Source organism: Lissotriton helveticus, chromosome 4_1 (genome assembly GCF_964261635.1).
Source record: "Lissotriton helveticus chromosome 4_1, aLisHel1.1, whole genome shotgun sequence".
NCBI lineage: Eukaryota > Metazoa > Chordata > Amphibia > Caudata > Salamandridae > Lissotriton > Lissotriton helveticus.
The window spans coordinates 35,600,279-35,616,238 of record NC_136063.1 but is presented as its reverse complement, the minus strand read 5'-3'; the positions used below and the strand labels follow the sequence as shown (position 1 = coordinate 35,616,238).

At 40.9% G+C, this 15,960-nt stretch overlaps 1 protein-coding gene across 1 annotated transcript in view; it reads right to left on the bottom strand.

The window, feature by feature from the left end:
* LOC144827833 (GTPase IMAP family member 4-like) overlaps window positions 1-14,890 on the bottom strand; it is a 33,798-nt gene extending 18,908 nt beyond the window's left edge. The window contains exons 1-2 of the mRNA XM_078685999.1: window positions 14,884-14,890; window positions 13,611-13,733 (exon numbers count right to left, since the gene is read on the bottom strand). Coding sequence (XP_078542125.1) covers window positions 13,611-13,733; window positions 14,884-14,890 — 130 coding nt within the window. The remainder of the gene's footprint in view (window positions 1-13,610; window positions 13,734-14,883) is intronic.
* Between the last annotated feature and the right edge of the window lie 1,070 nt (window positions 14,891-15,960).

Genomic DNA, 15,960 nt, shown 5'->3' with positions numbered 1-15,960 from the left:
GGTTCTTGAGGGTGTATGGCTGGTTCACTGGGCTAAGATATATGCAATGGCATGGAGATCATATAGTATGGTAAATTAATTTTTGGGAAGTCAATAGAGAATGTTTTAAATGGCAAGGGGTAAGATTAGAAATGCATCGGTTAACATTTGTGGTTTTAATTGTCTGCAAAAAAAGTGCAGGATCAATTTGGATATGCAGTATTTGAACGCAGACATAATATGTTTACAGGAGATGCACATTGAAGGAGGGAGGCAGAAGGTGGCAGAACTAGCGGATTACCAGATAATATCCTCCACAACTCAAGGTACGCAGACTCAGGGGGTAGGTATTATGGCTTGTGGGAAGAGTATTAGCTTCTCACGCTCTAAGGCGGATCATTTAGGCAGTTGGGCCTTCACTTTAGGCAATAAGGATTCTTTTCCTTTCAAGCTCTGTCCGGTTTATGGCTCGTTTACTGATGATTCGGCTTTGTTTAATTGGTTAAATATGGAATTAGTTGGGTGGCCATTACCAATGATTATTTGTGGGGATTTTAACATAAATTTGAGAGCTAATACAATGAAGCTGGGTTTGAGCGTATACAAAGGTCGTAAATCCCAGATTTTTTAATCATTGTTGGATCTTTGTCAGACTCATTGGCTTATAGATGCCTGGACCTCGCAGGAACCTCAAGATGATGGCTTCACCTTTTTTATCAGCCCCAAATCAGTCACATGGTAAGTTTGATTATGTCTTTGTGTCCCAGAGCTTGTCAACTAACTGTCAGATTTTTAAATTCCCTCGGATTATGTCTGACCACAATCCGCTAGTACTCGATATTCCACTCCAGGCTTTAAAAAGGGAAACACCATGGTGGACTTTTGATAGAGCACTCTTATCTGATCAAGACTACATTGCACACATCAAATCATGGGTTCCGAGATGTATTTCTGAGAACAAGGGTAGCACTCAGGTGGATATCGTATGTGATGCCCTGAAAGCAGGGATAAGGGGGGAAACTTCAAGGTATGGCTGAAGGACACAGAAAGAAGCTAAACTTTATCTACATGAATTCTATGCTAAACTAGCAGGCACAGAAACACAACTGGTCATGGCTATTGTTAATCAATCAATCAATCAGAGTACTTGTAAAGCGCGCTACTTACTCGTGAGGGTCTCAAGGGGCTGAGGGGAGGGGGTGCCGCTACTGCTCGAAGAGCCAGGTCTTGAGGAGTCTTATGAAGGCAAGTAAGTCTTGGGTCTGCAGTAGGTGGGGAGGGAGGGTGTTCCAGGTCTTGGCGGTGAGGTAGGAGAAGGATCTGCAGCCAGAGGTTGTTCGTTGGATGTGGGGAACAGCAGCGAGGCCGAGGCTGGCGGATCGGAGCTGGCGGGTGGGGGTGTAGAAGCTGAGTCTGCTGTTCAGGTAGGCTGGTCCGGCGTTGTGGAGTGCTTTGTGTGCGTGGGTGAGGAGCTTGAAGGTGATCCTCTTGTCGACGGGGAGCCAGTGTAGGTCTCTCAGGTGGGGGGTGATGTGGCTGTGGTGGGGACGTCGACGATCAGTCGGGCGGAGTCGTTTTGGATGCATTGTAGTTGTTGTAGGTGTTTGGTTGGGATTCCTGCATAGAGTGTGTTTCCGGAGTCCAGTCTGCTGCTGACAAGGGCCTGTGTCACCTTATTTCTTGTTTCGGTCGGGATCCACTTGTAGATCGTGCGGATCATGCGAAGGGTGTTGTAGCAGGAGGAGGAGATGGTGTTGACCTGTTTAGACTTGGAGAGGGAGGAGTCGAGGATAAATCCTAGGTTGCGTGCATGGTCAGTGGGTGTTGGTGCTGTTCCCAATGTGGTCGGCCACCAGGAGTCATCCCAGGCTGATGGAGGTGGGTCCGAGGAGGAGTACCTCCGTCTTCTTCGAGTTAAGCTTCATATTGGCCTAATTCATGCTTACACCCCTTTGTATGGCAATAAATCATTCCCCAGCACCTTTAATGATGCATTAATGAAGATTTGGAATGATAAAAGAGTGAGGACGGTTGGGGATATTATCGATGGAACCGGGATGAGGTCATTTGCTGTAATTAAATACATTTTTGGGGTAGATAATAGGCATTTCTTTAAGTACCTCCCGATTAGGAATTTCTTAGGGAGGAAAACTGGAGGTAGGAGGGGTTTTGATCGAGTGACGTTGGTTGAGGGACTACTCAAGGAGTCTGGCACACTAGGTGGGATCTATAAAAAACAAATGGAGACCATGTCAGATGACCTACCCAAAAATTTGGAAGGGTGGCAAGAGGGGCTACAGGTTGAAGCCGGGAAGTAGAAGACTCCTTAATTTGCCCCAAACCTCTTGTATTGCTACGAATCTCCAATTACAATGCTTCTATATAACACCCGAGAAGATCTCTAAATGGGGAGGAGGTGCGGGAACAACATGTCCACTTTGCAGCCATCCTGCGGCAGACATCGTGCACATGTTTGCTTCCTGCCCTGAGCTGGGCCTGATCAAAAGGGAAATCAGTGCCATCCTTGAATCCCATTTGGGACAGCAAGTAGAAATGACTCCCTAATTGATAGTATTGTGGGTGAGCATCTCTCATGTACCTGCCCGGGCTCAAACTTTTTTTTATGTCAGTATGATTGTGTTTCGACTCTGTTTGGCTACCCTTTGGCAAGATCATGTACCTTCTATGGGGAAACAATGGCTGGGGAGACTCCTAGCTGTACATAGGCTAGAAACTGCAGTATATGCCTGAAGGGGGAAAAGATTAAGAGTCACAAAGATGGGTATATGGGCTCCTTTTGCTGATAAGTGTTCTGGCAGACACCTGTTAAAATTAACCCTGTACATGGGTATAGTGGTGCTACTAGGAATGGTGGGGATTTCTCTTTGATTTTGTATGGTTAACCAAGGGCGGGGGTAAAGGAGGTGGTTATGTTGCTGATTGAAACACAGAATATAGTAACGTGCAGATGTGGAGCTATTAAAGGTGATGTAGTACCACTGGGAGAACTTATAAAGCGCCCTATGGCATGGTATATGTTTTACCCGCAAATTTGAATGTTTTAATACTTTTTGCAGATGAGCGTTTCAGGAGATACATGTTGAAATTAAGCATCTATATGGCTATAGTGGCGTTTCTACGTTTGGTAGGGCTCTTTCTTTTATTGCGTAAAGTTAAGCAAGGGCAGGTGTGGCAGTGGTGTAATGGTACTGTGACTATTTATACATCGTCTTATGGTATGGTGTATGTTTGAGTTACAAAATTGCAGGTATTAATAGCTTTTGCTGATGAGCATTCCGTCGGACACCTGTTGACATTAAGTCTATGTATGGCTATAGTGGCACTAACGGGAGTGCTGGGGCTCGTTGTTTGATTTTGTAAAGTTAAGCAAGGGTGGGGTGGGGAGTGGGTATGTTGCTGATTATAACACGGATATTTGTAACGTGTAGATGTGTAGCTAGTAAAGGTTATCTAGTGCCAATGGGTCCATTTATTAACCGTGTTATGGGATGGTTTATGTTTTTCCCGCCAATTTTCATGTTTGAATACTTTTTGTTGATAAGTGTTCTGGCACACACCTGTTAAAATTAAGCCTGTGTTTGGGTATAATGGCGCTACTAGTAATGGTGGGGGTTTCTGTTTGATTTCCTATAGTTAAGGAAGGGCAGGGTGGGTGTGGGAGAGGTGGTTATGTTGCTGATTGAAACACAGAATATAGTAACGTGCAGATGTCAAGCTACTAAAGGTGATGTAGTACCACTGGGAGCACTTATGAAGTGCTGTATGACATGGTATATATTTTACTCGCAAATTTGCATGTTTTAATACACTTTGCTCATGAGCGTTCCGGCAGACAGTTATTGAAATTAAGTTCCTTTATTGCTATAGTGTGTCAACTAGGTTTGGTGTGGCTCTTTCTATGAAGTTGTAAGTTTAAGGAAGGATACGGAGGAGGGTGGTGCAGTGGCAGTGTGCCCATTTATGAATCGCTTTATGGTATGGTATATGTTTTGCGGGAAAATCCCCATGTTTTAATACCTTTTGGTGATGAGTGTTCCAGCAGACAGCGACACAAATTACACAACATTTCTGTAGATAAGAAATCTTCATGCTGATAGACACTTTTGTACTGTGGTAGAAGGCTGAGAGTGTTGATGCCATTGTAGATTTTTTTTTTTTTTTAATGGAAGCTTACACTGTTTCTTTGTTACCAGGGTGTAGTTAGGGTTGTAAGTGGGTGAAGAAAACTGGTGGCACTCTAAAAGGGGAGGGGCAAAGCTCTTAAAGGGGTGTGGGCTATGCAAGTTGGGCTGTGGTCTAAATCAAATTAAGTATCATTGTGTGCTTTAGAAAATCCTCTCCAATTATCCTGCATTTTGGAAATAAACATTCTTTAAAGGATTTCTCTTCCTTCTACAACTTCGGTAACATAGCATGATGTCTCCAGTTCTCAGTAGTGAGCAAAATAATCATGAGTACATTGATGTGCATGCTCTCAATGCAGTGCAATAAAAAAAATGACTATCTTTGAGAGGGTGGAAAACAGAGCCTGATTGAGACCTGTTTGAAGGCTCCCTGAAAATAAGTGCCGGTCCTCAGAACCGGCCCAATTAAATCTCAAAATCCATCCATCCTAAGGACTGCACCATTCAACCATCTTTTAATTAATGCATATATTCCTACTTATATACATACATACATCTGTTCCTGTGCTTATCTTAATCTATGAGCCTACTTGTCTATAGTATGCACAGCGACATTCATGCAGCCATACGCCTATATATGCATAGATACATCTGCCCCAGAACCAATCCTAAGCATCTATCAGCCCACCCATCTCTCGTAAGTACTGGTCCCTGCAATCATTCATCCTACCATCCATCCATATATTGATACAACCATCCATGTATCTATGGATGGATGCATCTGGCCATGCATCCACTCGCGCTTTAATTAACTATAAGTTCTTAGTTCTGTGCAGTGTCCGCCCCGATCCTAAATAAAACATATTATACTCATCCACCCACCCTCTTAAGGCGTCAAAAGGGCTTGCAAATAGCATTGACAGGCAGATGTTTCTTATAAAGAATAACAAAGCTTTGAGTTGCTCTTTGTGAAGCATACTTCATCACCCTTCTCTGGTGGTGTTTTAAACAAAGGTACATCTAGAGAAAGCTATGTAAAGGAGCTTTTAAGTGTAAGATGTTAATTTAGAAACATAAAGCTTTGTCGAGTTGTATATATGTACACTGTTTTAAAGTGGCTATGACTGACAGATACTGAATACCTGTACTTCTTACATTTGAGAAAGTATATCAGAGAGCTAATTTGGGGTTCTGGGAACCTTGAGTTCTATATTTCTATGTGAAGCCCAGTATAGGAATATGAAAGTAATTAGAAAGCTTTTATGTTCATGTTAAAGAGGGGGTGTTAGAACTAAGTGACCCAGGCAAAACGTGTGTTTTGTAGTACTAAAACAAGACAGTCTGTAAGGTCAGAGCAGGTTCGTGCTGGAGTTGCCTGGCTGTGGCCATTTCCAGAGGCACAACCAGAGCAAAATTTCGAGGGAGCCTAATTCTTTCAGCAATAGGCAGAGTGGGGATGTAGAGCTGTAGAAAGGGGTGAAAAAGAACAGTCGTCTTAACAAAAAAATGATATTTTGAAGACCTGTGAAGTACTCTGATGCGGCTCTGTGTGTGCACAGAGGAAGCTGTCTGAGAGAGTCCAGGGCCATGGGCGTTGCATGCCTGGTGGTCTGTCTGCTAATCACCCCATGATGATGTTGTTCTTGCGTTGTAAAAAGAGAAGGAAAATCCTGAGAGAAAATGTCTATCTTTAAACGATTTCCCTTCTCCTACAATGCGAGTCTCTTGGCATGATGTCTGCACTTCTAAGTAGTGAACAATGTGCATGCTCTCACAGCCTCACTACAGTGCACTACAGAATAAAAAACGGATTACGTTTCTGAGGCCCAAAAATAGAGCCCTATAAAGACCCGTTTCGCATGCCCCAAATTTAAAGTGCTGGTGGTCAGATCCCCAAAGTCATCCCCCCACTTAAAGCCCTGGGTGCAGTGATATGTTTGCGAAGTTGTAGATTAAATTGTTAGGCTAATAATGGAAATTTTTGTGTGTACTGTTTGGTTGATAATATCATCCTAAGTACATAGATTAAACATTTTTAAAGTAGTATCTATAAAGTTGACTGCGGTGGGTTGCAGAGAAAGTGCTGTGGGGTGGTGGGGTGTGGAGGAGAGGGGAAAAGTAAGAGGTAGTTCAGTTATATATAAATTGTAAATGTATATTTAAATATTTAAATAAATACTTGCTGTATGTTCTATGGCACTACTTGTCATCCTAGTGCTTCTCCGTCGTGCTCCATCACTTTGCAGCACTGGGTCTGGAAGTCGTTAGTTGAAGTTTTGTAATTGTATGTTATTATTTTAACATATTGAACAAATGTGAAAAATAATTGAATATATGTTTTTGATTTTCAGCAAATTATTTTGTTTAACATTTGGAAATGCCTAGAAGAAGTGAAAAAAAAATAAAAGAGAAGAAAAATATATATTTGAGTAAAAGATAAAATCTTCAAGTAGAAAAAAATGTGAATAAAACAGAAACTTTTGAAAAAAATATTACGAATATTTAATGAAAAAATATCACACAAAGCAAAAGAAGAATTTTTCAAGTAAGGTGAAGCAGAGTTCCATTTCAAATACAAGTTAATGGAAACATGATAAAGAAATAGTATCTGCTACTCGGAGACAAAAGCAATTTCAAGAAATTTGTCAGAGACTTTTTCGATCTAGAGTGATTCAGAAGTTAATGAAAACATGTTGCAAATATAAAAGAAAAGTATTGCAATTCAAAGAGAAGCAGCGTATTGAAAGTATAGTGGATGCTGCTTTCAATTTTAAACAGAAGTTATTCATTTTGATTTTAAAGAGAATGAAACTGTTGGATAAAATAGTCAAAGTACTGAAAGACAATTGTAGAAAAAAAAGACTTGTGATCAGAACCAACTTTTGTAAAATCCTTAGTGGACATTAGAGACATATTTCTACTACTGAGTCTTTTTTTAATGAGGAAAGTTACTTCCAGGAAAATAGTTTATCATTTGCAGTTGATACTGGAGGTCATTGCTATGAAGTTCAGGATGGTTGTCCTCTTCCAAATGAGGAAATGGTTGTTAATGGTTGTTAAAAGTGCAGAAGAGTTAAAAGCTGAAGAAGTGCAAGGGAAACATCCACAAGCTCCTGTCTACTGCTCTAATCCTCCGCCCACCATTTAAAGTCACTAGCGTGATGGTAAAATGCACAGCAGAGTGGTTGAACCAGGGTAAAGGACAGACTTTCTTAACCTCTATAAGAGAGTTATTGGTTCAGATACCATTTAATGTATGCTCTGATAGATGTTTAGACTCACAGACAACTTGATTTAATTAAAAACTAGCTAATGTATCTAATAGACTGATAGTGTCAGGATTATTATTATCTTCCAGATGGAAGTTAAGCCACCTAGTATGGTGAAGTGTTCTGTGTCTAAACATGACTCCAGATATGTCTGGAGGGAAGTCGAGACAGAGGATCTGAGTTCAGGGGGTCGGTAAATTAACAGATCTGCAAACACTTCTAAGTTGTTAAGTTTTATACTGAAAGACATTGCTTCGATGTCTAAGGTAGATTCTCAAGTGAATCTAACCGTTTACTGGGATTGATAAATTATCGCAATTCCACCACCCTTTATCCCTCTTCTGTCAGAGTTAGCAACAACGTATCCGGCTGGAATTACTAGGTGCCAGTCAGGATCGATGTTTTCATTTACCCAAGTTTCAGTAAGTAAAACAAGGTCTGGATCCTCTACTTGTATCAAACACTCTAAGTGAATTTTCCTTCTGCACTTCTCCTGGTTCTTTCTGCACTGCTATTGCCTTTTTCTGCATCCCTCTTGCCTCTTCGAGCACGTCTTTTGCTTCTTTCTGCACTTCTCTCTCCTCTTTCTGTACCCCTCTTGCCTCTTTCTGCACTTTAAGCTCCTCTGTTGCTTTTTTTGCAGATCTCTTGCCTATTTCTTTACCTTATTTGCCCCTTTCAGCAAAGTTTGTTGCTTTTATCTGCAGACCCCCTGCCTCTTTCTGTACCCCTCTTTTTCTTTCTGAATCTCTCTTGCCTCTTTCTGCACCCCTGCTCCGTTTTTGTACCTTTGCTGCCTGTTTCTGTACCTTTCTTGCCACTTTCTGTACCTCTTTTGCCTCTTTCTGCACTTCTCTTGCTCATTCTGCACCCTTTGTGCCTCTTTCAACACCTCTGTTGGTTTTTTCTGCACTGATCTTGCTTCTTTCTGTACCTCACTTGCCCCTTTCTTCACTTATCTTGCTCTCTATACCTCTATTGCTTCTTTCAGCAATTATCTTGCCTATTTCTGCATTTCTCTTCCTTCTTTCTGTACCCCTCCTGCCTCTTTATGTACCTCTCTTGCCTCTGTGTGCACCTCTCCTACCTCTTTCTGCACCTTTGTTGCCTCTTTTTGCACCTCTGTTGTTTCATTCTGCAGTTCTCTTGCCTCTTTCTGCACTTCTGTTGCTTCTTTCTGCACCTGTGTTTTCTCATTCTGCACCCCTCTTGCCTCTTTCTGCGCCACTGTTCTATCTTTCTGCACCTTTCCTGCTTGTTTCTGCTCCTCTCTTGCCTCTGTCTGTACCTCTGTTGCCTTTTTTTCACTTCTCTTGCTCTTTTAGCATCGTTCATGCCTCTTTCAGCATATCTGTTACTTATTTCTGCACATGTACTGCCTCTGTCCTTACCTCTCTTGCCTCTTTATGCACCTCTGCTACCTTTTTCTGCACCCCGTTTCCTTCTTGTTGTACCTCTGTTGGTTATTTATGCACTGCTTTAGCTGCTTTGTGCAACTCTCTTACCTCCTTCTGCACTTCCATTGCTTCTTTCTACAGCTCTCTTGCCTCTTTCTGTACCTCTCTTGCCTCTTTCTGAACTTCACTTGCTTCTTTGTGCACATCTCTTGCCTCTTTCGGCACCTTTGTGTCTTCTTTCTGCACTTCTCTTGCCTCTTTCTGCACCTCTGAGTTAGAGGTAGTTTTAATCCCCTGCCCTTTTATGTATTAGGGCCTTACTGGGGAGGTCATGCCAATCACCGAGGTACCAATGTTGTACCTAGTGTAGGGGGTATTTTCACTAGGCCTGAGCTGTAATTTCCATTCCGGTTGCAGAATTTGCAGAATTTGGGTAATTTTGCGTTGCCGGGGAACGCAGAATTGCCAAAGATTCTGCGATCCACAGCTTTGCGTATTTATTGGCTTGTTCACGCTTTTAAAATGTGTGTTTGCAAGGTATTTCTCCCTAAGCACCCAAACATCATTTGCGAAGAGGAAAAAAGCATCAAAAAATGGGCGGATCAAGCAATTCCGCTTGTTCACTGAACTTTCGCTTGATCGCAGATATTTTTTACCATTTTGCAGAGCTTTGCGTAGTGCGACGACACAAATTCCGCCCTCCCCTAGTTTTCTAAGTGTCATTCAGCATAGCACTGGCTCTGGGCTTGGTTGGTCAGAGTCAGTTACCACCAGTCCCAGTTAGCAAAAAGGTGGGGGCACAGAATGACTTTTCACCAAGGCTTTTTTCTGCACCTCTGTTGGTTCTTTCTGCAAATCTCTTGCTTCATTCTGCACATCTTTCTGGACTTCTATTGCCTCTTTCTGCATTTCTCTTGCTTCTTTTTGTGACTTTCTACCTCTGTCTGTACATGTTCTACCTCTGCAGGCATAGTTAGAAATTAGCATTTTAAAAAACCTTTGAAATTCACTGAAAAAAACATGGGTTTCAAGGTCGTTATAGCTATAAATTAGCATTTAAATAACCTTTGAAATTCATGAAAACATGGGTTTCAGTGACATTATAGTTAGAACTTCACAGAAAAAAACACAGTTCTCAGGGAGAAATTCAGCTGTTATAGTTAGTTGAGCTAAGTATAACTCGCGCCTCAGCAATGCACTGTTGATGATATCACATATTACTATAACGACCCTGAAACCCATTGGTTTTTCAGTGAATTTTTAAGGTTTTTTAAATGCTAATTTCTAACTATAACGTCCCTGAAACCTATGTTTTTTTCAATGAAAAAAAAAAAAGTTATATATATATATATATATATATATATATATATATATATATATATATATATATACATTGCTAGTCATACATTTGTGCATTCCCACAGTCCATGTATTCATACATGAATTAGAAGATGATTATATGACTAGTTAAAAAAAAGACTAGCTAACAACCAACACAGTCAGCCCAGGCGTAGTATCTTGTTTATGTTCATTATATCACCTGGTGTACACCTAAGCATATTAAAAAAATGGCGGGCCAAGATCTGGCTGTCTGTGAGCAAGGGCATCCGCCCGAAATGCGTCCGATTTGTAAGCTCTGTAACAAATAAAGAACTGTGCCTGATCTTTGGGATTCGTGTAGTCTCTGTTCACCTGCTGGGAAGTGCGGGGATGGCTTATCTTTTACTTCATATATATATATATCAATATATATAAAAACAAAAGTATGTCTGTTTATCCTTTATGCATTACTACACCATTCATCCGATCGGCATGAAACTTTGGGAAGTTGTTGAGGACAAACCCGCGAAGGTTTCTGGCAAAAAAAAAAAAATGTGTTAAATATCGGCCTTCCGGCCCCCTAGGGCCCTCATAATCTTTCCAATACTGAACGTTTACAGTTTCCGGTGCGACTCGCTTTTGCAATGACCATCAACAAAACACAAAGACAATCGCTGTAAGTGTGTGGACTAGATTTGGAGAATCTGTGCTTCTCACATGGACAACTGTATGTGGCCAGCTCTCGCGTCAGAAAACCTTCTGATTTATTTGTGTACCCACCAGACGGAAAAACAAAAAATACTGTGTATCCACAAGCACTCAAATAAATAAACAGAATTAAAACACTTTAAAATGTTTTCCATATTAAAATGAATAATTTTCAATCAAAATGACACAATGTAAACTTAATGTTATCATAACAAGTTTCCTTAAATTTCTTTTTTCTGAGATTGCAGTAACGCGCGACGGGTAAGCTAATATATATAATCTTCCACGTGTGTTCAACCAAACTAAAATAGTACAAATACTTCACTTCTCAGCACCCTTTCAAGCTCGTAAATACATCATTGACCAGTGTCACATATTTTTTTGCCGCTCGGTATGAGCAGAAAAAACCTGAAAGTGCAATAAATATGCCATTTTTAAAACCATCATTCATTGCATTCATTGCAGCTTTAACTAAACTAAAGTTAATTACAGTCTTTGCAACTCAGTTTTGTTTTCTCACTTACATCTCACCACTTGGCAACTGCCTTCTGTCGCATCCTGCTCTGAAATACCTGTAATAATACACACACACACACACATATTTAAATAGGTATTTGTTTTTTGTGTTGCTATTACCTTCAACACCATTTAATTAATATTCACAAAACTTTCCAAAAAAGTGCAGCAGTTTGTGCATCAAATGTTTTGGAGTGATCTGTCAAGTGAGGGCAGAGAAAGAAGGGTGTCACAAAATCCCTATGAATTTACCATAGATTTCTTTAAGAAGCTCTACAGCAAAAACTACTTAACAGAATTAAAACAAATTTGCCAGGAAGCAAAATCTTAGGGTCGATGCGGGTGGTGGCAATGTGCCTGAGATCTGTCCCCGCCTGCCACCCATTTCCCCCCACCTTATTACTATGGTGGGGGGACTGCGGCAGACGGAACAACCGTCTGCCGCTTGTCCGCCTGGTCAACAAGTCGACTGGGCAGAAAAGAGTTTAATATGGTGGCAGTGTCTGTTAGACACTGCCAGCCATATTACTATGGGGCAGAAAAATGCCTTTCCGTGAGTCATGCAGGAATTGCTTGAAGGGAGCCTGTTGCTGGCCCCCAGGGGCTCTGGGGGGTGGGAGGTATCCAAGGGGGGTACCTATTGTACTGCCCTGCATTTCAATAGACAACGTGGCAGGCACCTTGCAGTGCCTGTCATGTTGTGCATTGGAATGCGGGACATGCATTTTTAGCATTGCAACAATGTTAAATATGCGGGATGCGCCCACCACTGTGGTGGGCACATCCTAATTGCCCCCACGTGACCCTCAGCCTTATGGTAGGCAGTCCCTCTTCACGTTGGGATGGCGGGGGACTTTCCTAATGACCCCATAAGTCTGTAGACCGTGGTTGTTGTTATTTGGTGTACATCTGTAGTTTATGAGAAGTTAAGGTTACACAATCTTTGTATATGTGGACTTTGGGGTCAACAAGAGACTTGTGAGAGTGACGCAGGAGCACCAATTTAAAAATAAGGTGTTCTGATTGGCCAAGGGAGCTTTTTCCCCATAAGCCATCTCTTTTCCTTAGAGTGCTGTGATTGGCTGCCAACATATCAGAAATATGTTTCTGATATCCCACCCTGCCCCCAAGGTCCCATGGGGGAGCACAGAGGGACCCAACTGGCACCAAAATAAATAGAATCAATAGTCCTGTGGGATCACAGAAAAAAAGGAATCAATAGATGCCTCCCTCCTCAGTCCATCTATGTCCAAGGGGTACCCACCACCTGGTGCAAGGTACATTTAAGGGGAGGAGGTGTGCAGTCATTCTCCCTGAGCCATAATTTGCCCTAGGGGGAGTGGACATGCAGCCCACCTCCACAAGTGTTTTCAGCCACAAGTACCCCATCCTCCAGAGATCTATATATTTTACAAGAGGAGAGGGCTACACAGCAAAGGACCTTGGTATCCTATGCCCATCACATAAATCAAAAGGGAGAGGTCCATGGGGCCCCCTTCTCTGGACCTTTCATGTGCCCAGAGACCACCTCCCCCAGGGCTGGCTCATCTGCTGTGTCCACCAGGAGATAGTAGTTTGCCTGCCCGCACTACTACAGCGTGTGTGATCTAGTCTGGTAGGAGCATTTTCGCATCTCCCACCAAACGGTCGCAAGCACATATGTTTTACCAGCAAGTGGGAGCTTTAAAAATGTTCTCGCTGGCTGGGAGCAGACGTATGATCTCTCTCCTTTTCAGCACTAATGCAGGCAGAGAAATAGAACAAGATATTGCTCCCACCCAGAGGGAACAGCATTAATAGGGGCTGCCCCATATGGGTGGGAGCAATGTTAGCTCTCACACCATGTGGGGACTGGGCTGGGGCCACATGGGCCCTGGGGCTGCCCTGTGGCCCTGAATTCATGCTATGTAGGTTCATTTTTGGTGAAACCAGTGCAACGATTTGCCAAATCTTCAGCATCTTGTTTATTCTCATACACAATGCTATGTTCTCAAGTGAACAATTTTTCGAAGTTTCCTCGGAAACTTGTGAATTGTCTGAGGAGGATGTTGTAGTAAGAGAAATGGCAAATTGCATTCATTATAAATTAAGCATCCTACTTTAAATTATCTTAATAAAAAACAATGAATACCGTATTGTTTGGTCAGCAGTGACATTTCATTGCTGAGAAGGTGTCTCCATTAGTGCCAGCCCACACCTAATTATGAGCGTGGGGGCTGATTCTAAAACTGTCTCCTTTTTAATAGCATTTTCAAACATTTCATTATATTTCTCACCTGTGTTGTTTTTCTTTGTTACCAAAGCTTCTGATATCTGCTTCATTAAATAGTCAAAGAAGCCAAAGAGTTGCAGCCATATCAAAGCTGCCCACAAAGAAATCCACCCGAACCAGTGGTTACCTGTAAAAATAAGTACACAATCATGTGTGAACATGCATAAGCATGAGCGTATATAGTTTTGATTCCTGTTGTAAGAAATTGGTTTATTAGTTGCAAAGGATGTGAGTCCTTCATAAATAATAACTCAGTAACTTTCTCTTTGCTGAGAACCCCACTGAATCACTTCACTCTCCAAGGGTAGGCAAGCAGAGCAGTTCAATGCCTACCAAGAAGAGTCGGTCTGGGTTAATATTCCCAGCTTTGTTGTAGGCAACAGCAACATTGTCCACTGATAGTTTTTTCTTATGAAAAGGAATTGTACTTCATTATACACGCTATTGAATAATATGTATGAAAGTTCAAATATGTACAATCAGAAGATTGAAAGACCTTTGGTGGCACCCTCAAAAGAGTTCTGAATGCTCAGAAGCATGAACCCAGTAGCCACAATATCACATTATCTCTACGTATGGTAAATACAATATAAAGGAGTGTCACTATGATAAAGCGAGGCCTACTGGCTTTTTCAGCATGACACAACATTAATCAAAGCAGAGCTATGTCATAATACTCCAATACAACTCTATTGAAATAAAATGTTACCTGCATTCAATACGATTTATTGTAATATAAAACCTTGCGTTGGCAGTCATCAACATTGTCAATAAAGCATTTGTGAAACACTTCAAGGTATACATAATAGTGCATAACTCATTTAGAAAGTTCAAGTTCTTCGAGGCTCATCAATGTAAACTCCTGGAGTGTGCTCATCAATCACAACTGTGCGTTAAGTTGTTTTTTAAATAGGCCACATTTTCTTTTTTTCCATAATATTATACACATTTAAACATTTCAGTGATGTAGGCCAGGTATAATTGCAATACCTTATATTTAAGCAATTTGGTGACACAACCTGTTAATTTCATATTAATTCATAACAGCCCATTGTTTCATGTGATGACAAGCCCTACTGGAAAAAGTGGGCTTCTAATGAATTTGGGTTAAACTATACCCAAACAAGCATAGTTTCATAATTTGTAAATAGAATGCTGTAGTCATATGAGCTGTGAAGTTTTAATTTGAATAAACAAGGTGGTTCTGAAATGACAAGTTCTATTCATCTAGCACTCTTTTCTAATTTATTTGCCACTAGGCTCAGAAACTCTATCACCTTGCATGCCCGTTGGACTGTGGAGCCTCCTAAGCATTTCTGCAAGTCCTTATTTGTTCTCTCTTTAGTGTTGGCCGTGAAAGGATTTTCTGAATATTTAATAGTGCTGGACAGATACATAATAGGTGGAGTAGTGGCTCATCTCCATGTCCACAAAGGCCCATTCCTTGATGTTTCCATTTTGGGGTAAAGTCTCTTAGCTGAATAGGCTCCCAGTCTCAATGGAATCAGATTCCACTTTTCTTGTTTTGAAAAGTGTTCTAGCTGATATGATTGAGGTTTTAGAGATGTGTATGTTGGCATCTCCACCCACGCATAGGTTTTAAAGGTCAAAGATACTTTGTCTTTTAACATGGGATTGTCAATTGATGGCTTTGTTAGCTATTTGTTTAAACTCGTGAGCCAAGTGTCCCCTAACTTTAAAGCTGAAAGAGATTGTTTTAATACTTACTGGACCTTTTTGGTTTGTGATGGAGGATTTTCTGAAAATCTGCAGGAAGTAAATAAATAACAAGGTCAGATTACATTAGGGACACAAATCTATAAAACCTCAGATGCAAACCTGTCCAGTATTTTACTTCATACACAAAAAAGAAGCTTTGATTTTTACCTTACCTGTGGTAATTTCTCCTTTTCTTGTTGTTCTTTGATTTACTGATCCTCTCTGCTCCATACCCTTTTCCTGTGAAATATATTTTTATAAAAAGTCATTATTTTTGCATATAAAAAAACCTGCCTAGTTTAAGAAAACAAGTATTCCATTTATCTACATCATTTAGGAGTTTATTAATCGTTGACCCCCCTCGCTGATGCATTGGTACCTCAGCACTCTTATTTACGAGTTTGCTCATACATTCTCCAATTTGAATAATACATAACTACATATATTCTGAAAGGTTTAATAGTTTTGCTTCTTCAAATGGGGAACTGAAGGACAGTTTATTTAGAGAAGAATGAATTCAAGGCAACAGGTTTGATTTAGGAGGTTATAAAAAAAGCATGGAAACAAATGTTGTTTTTCGCAATGAGATGTGTAATTGCCACCATCCAAGACATATAAAAGAAATTAATCAAACT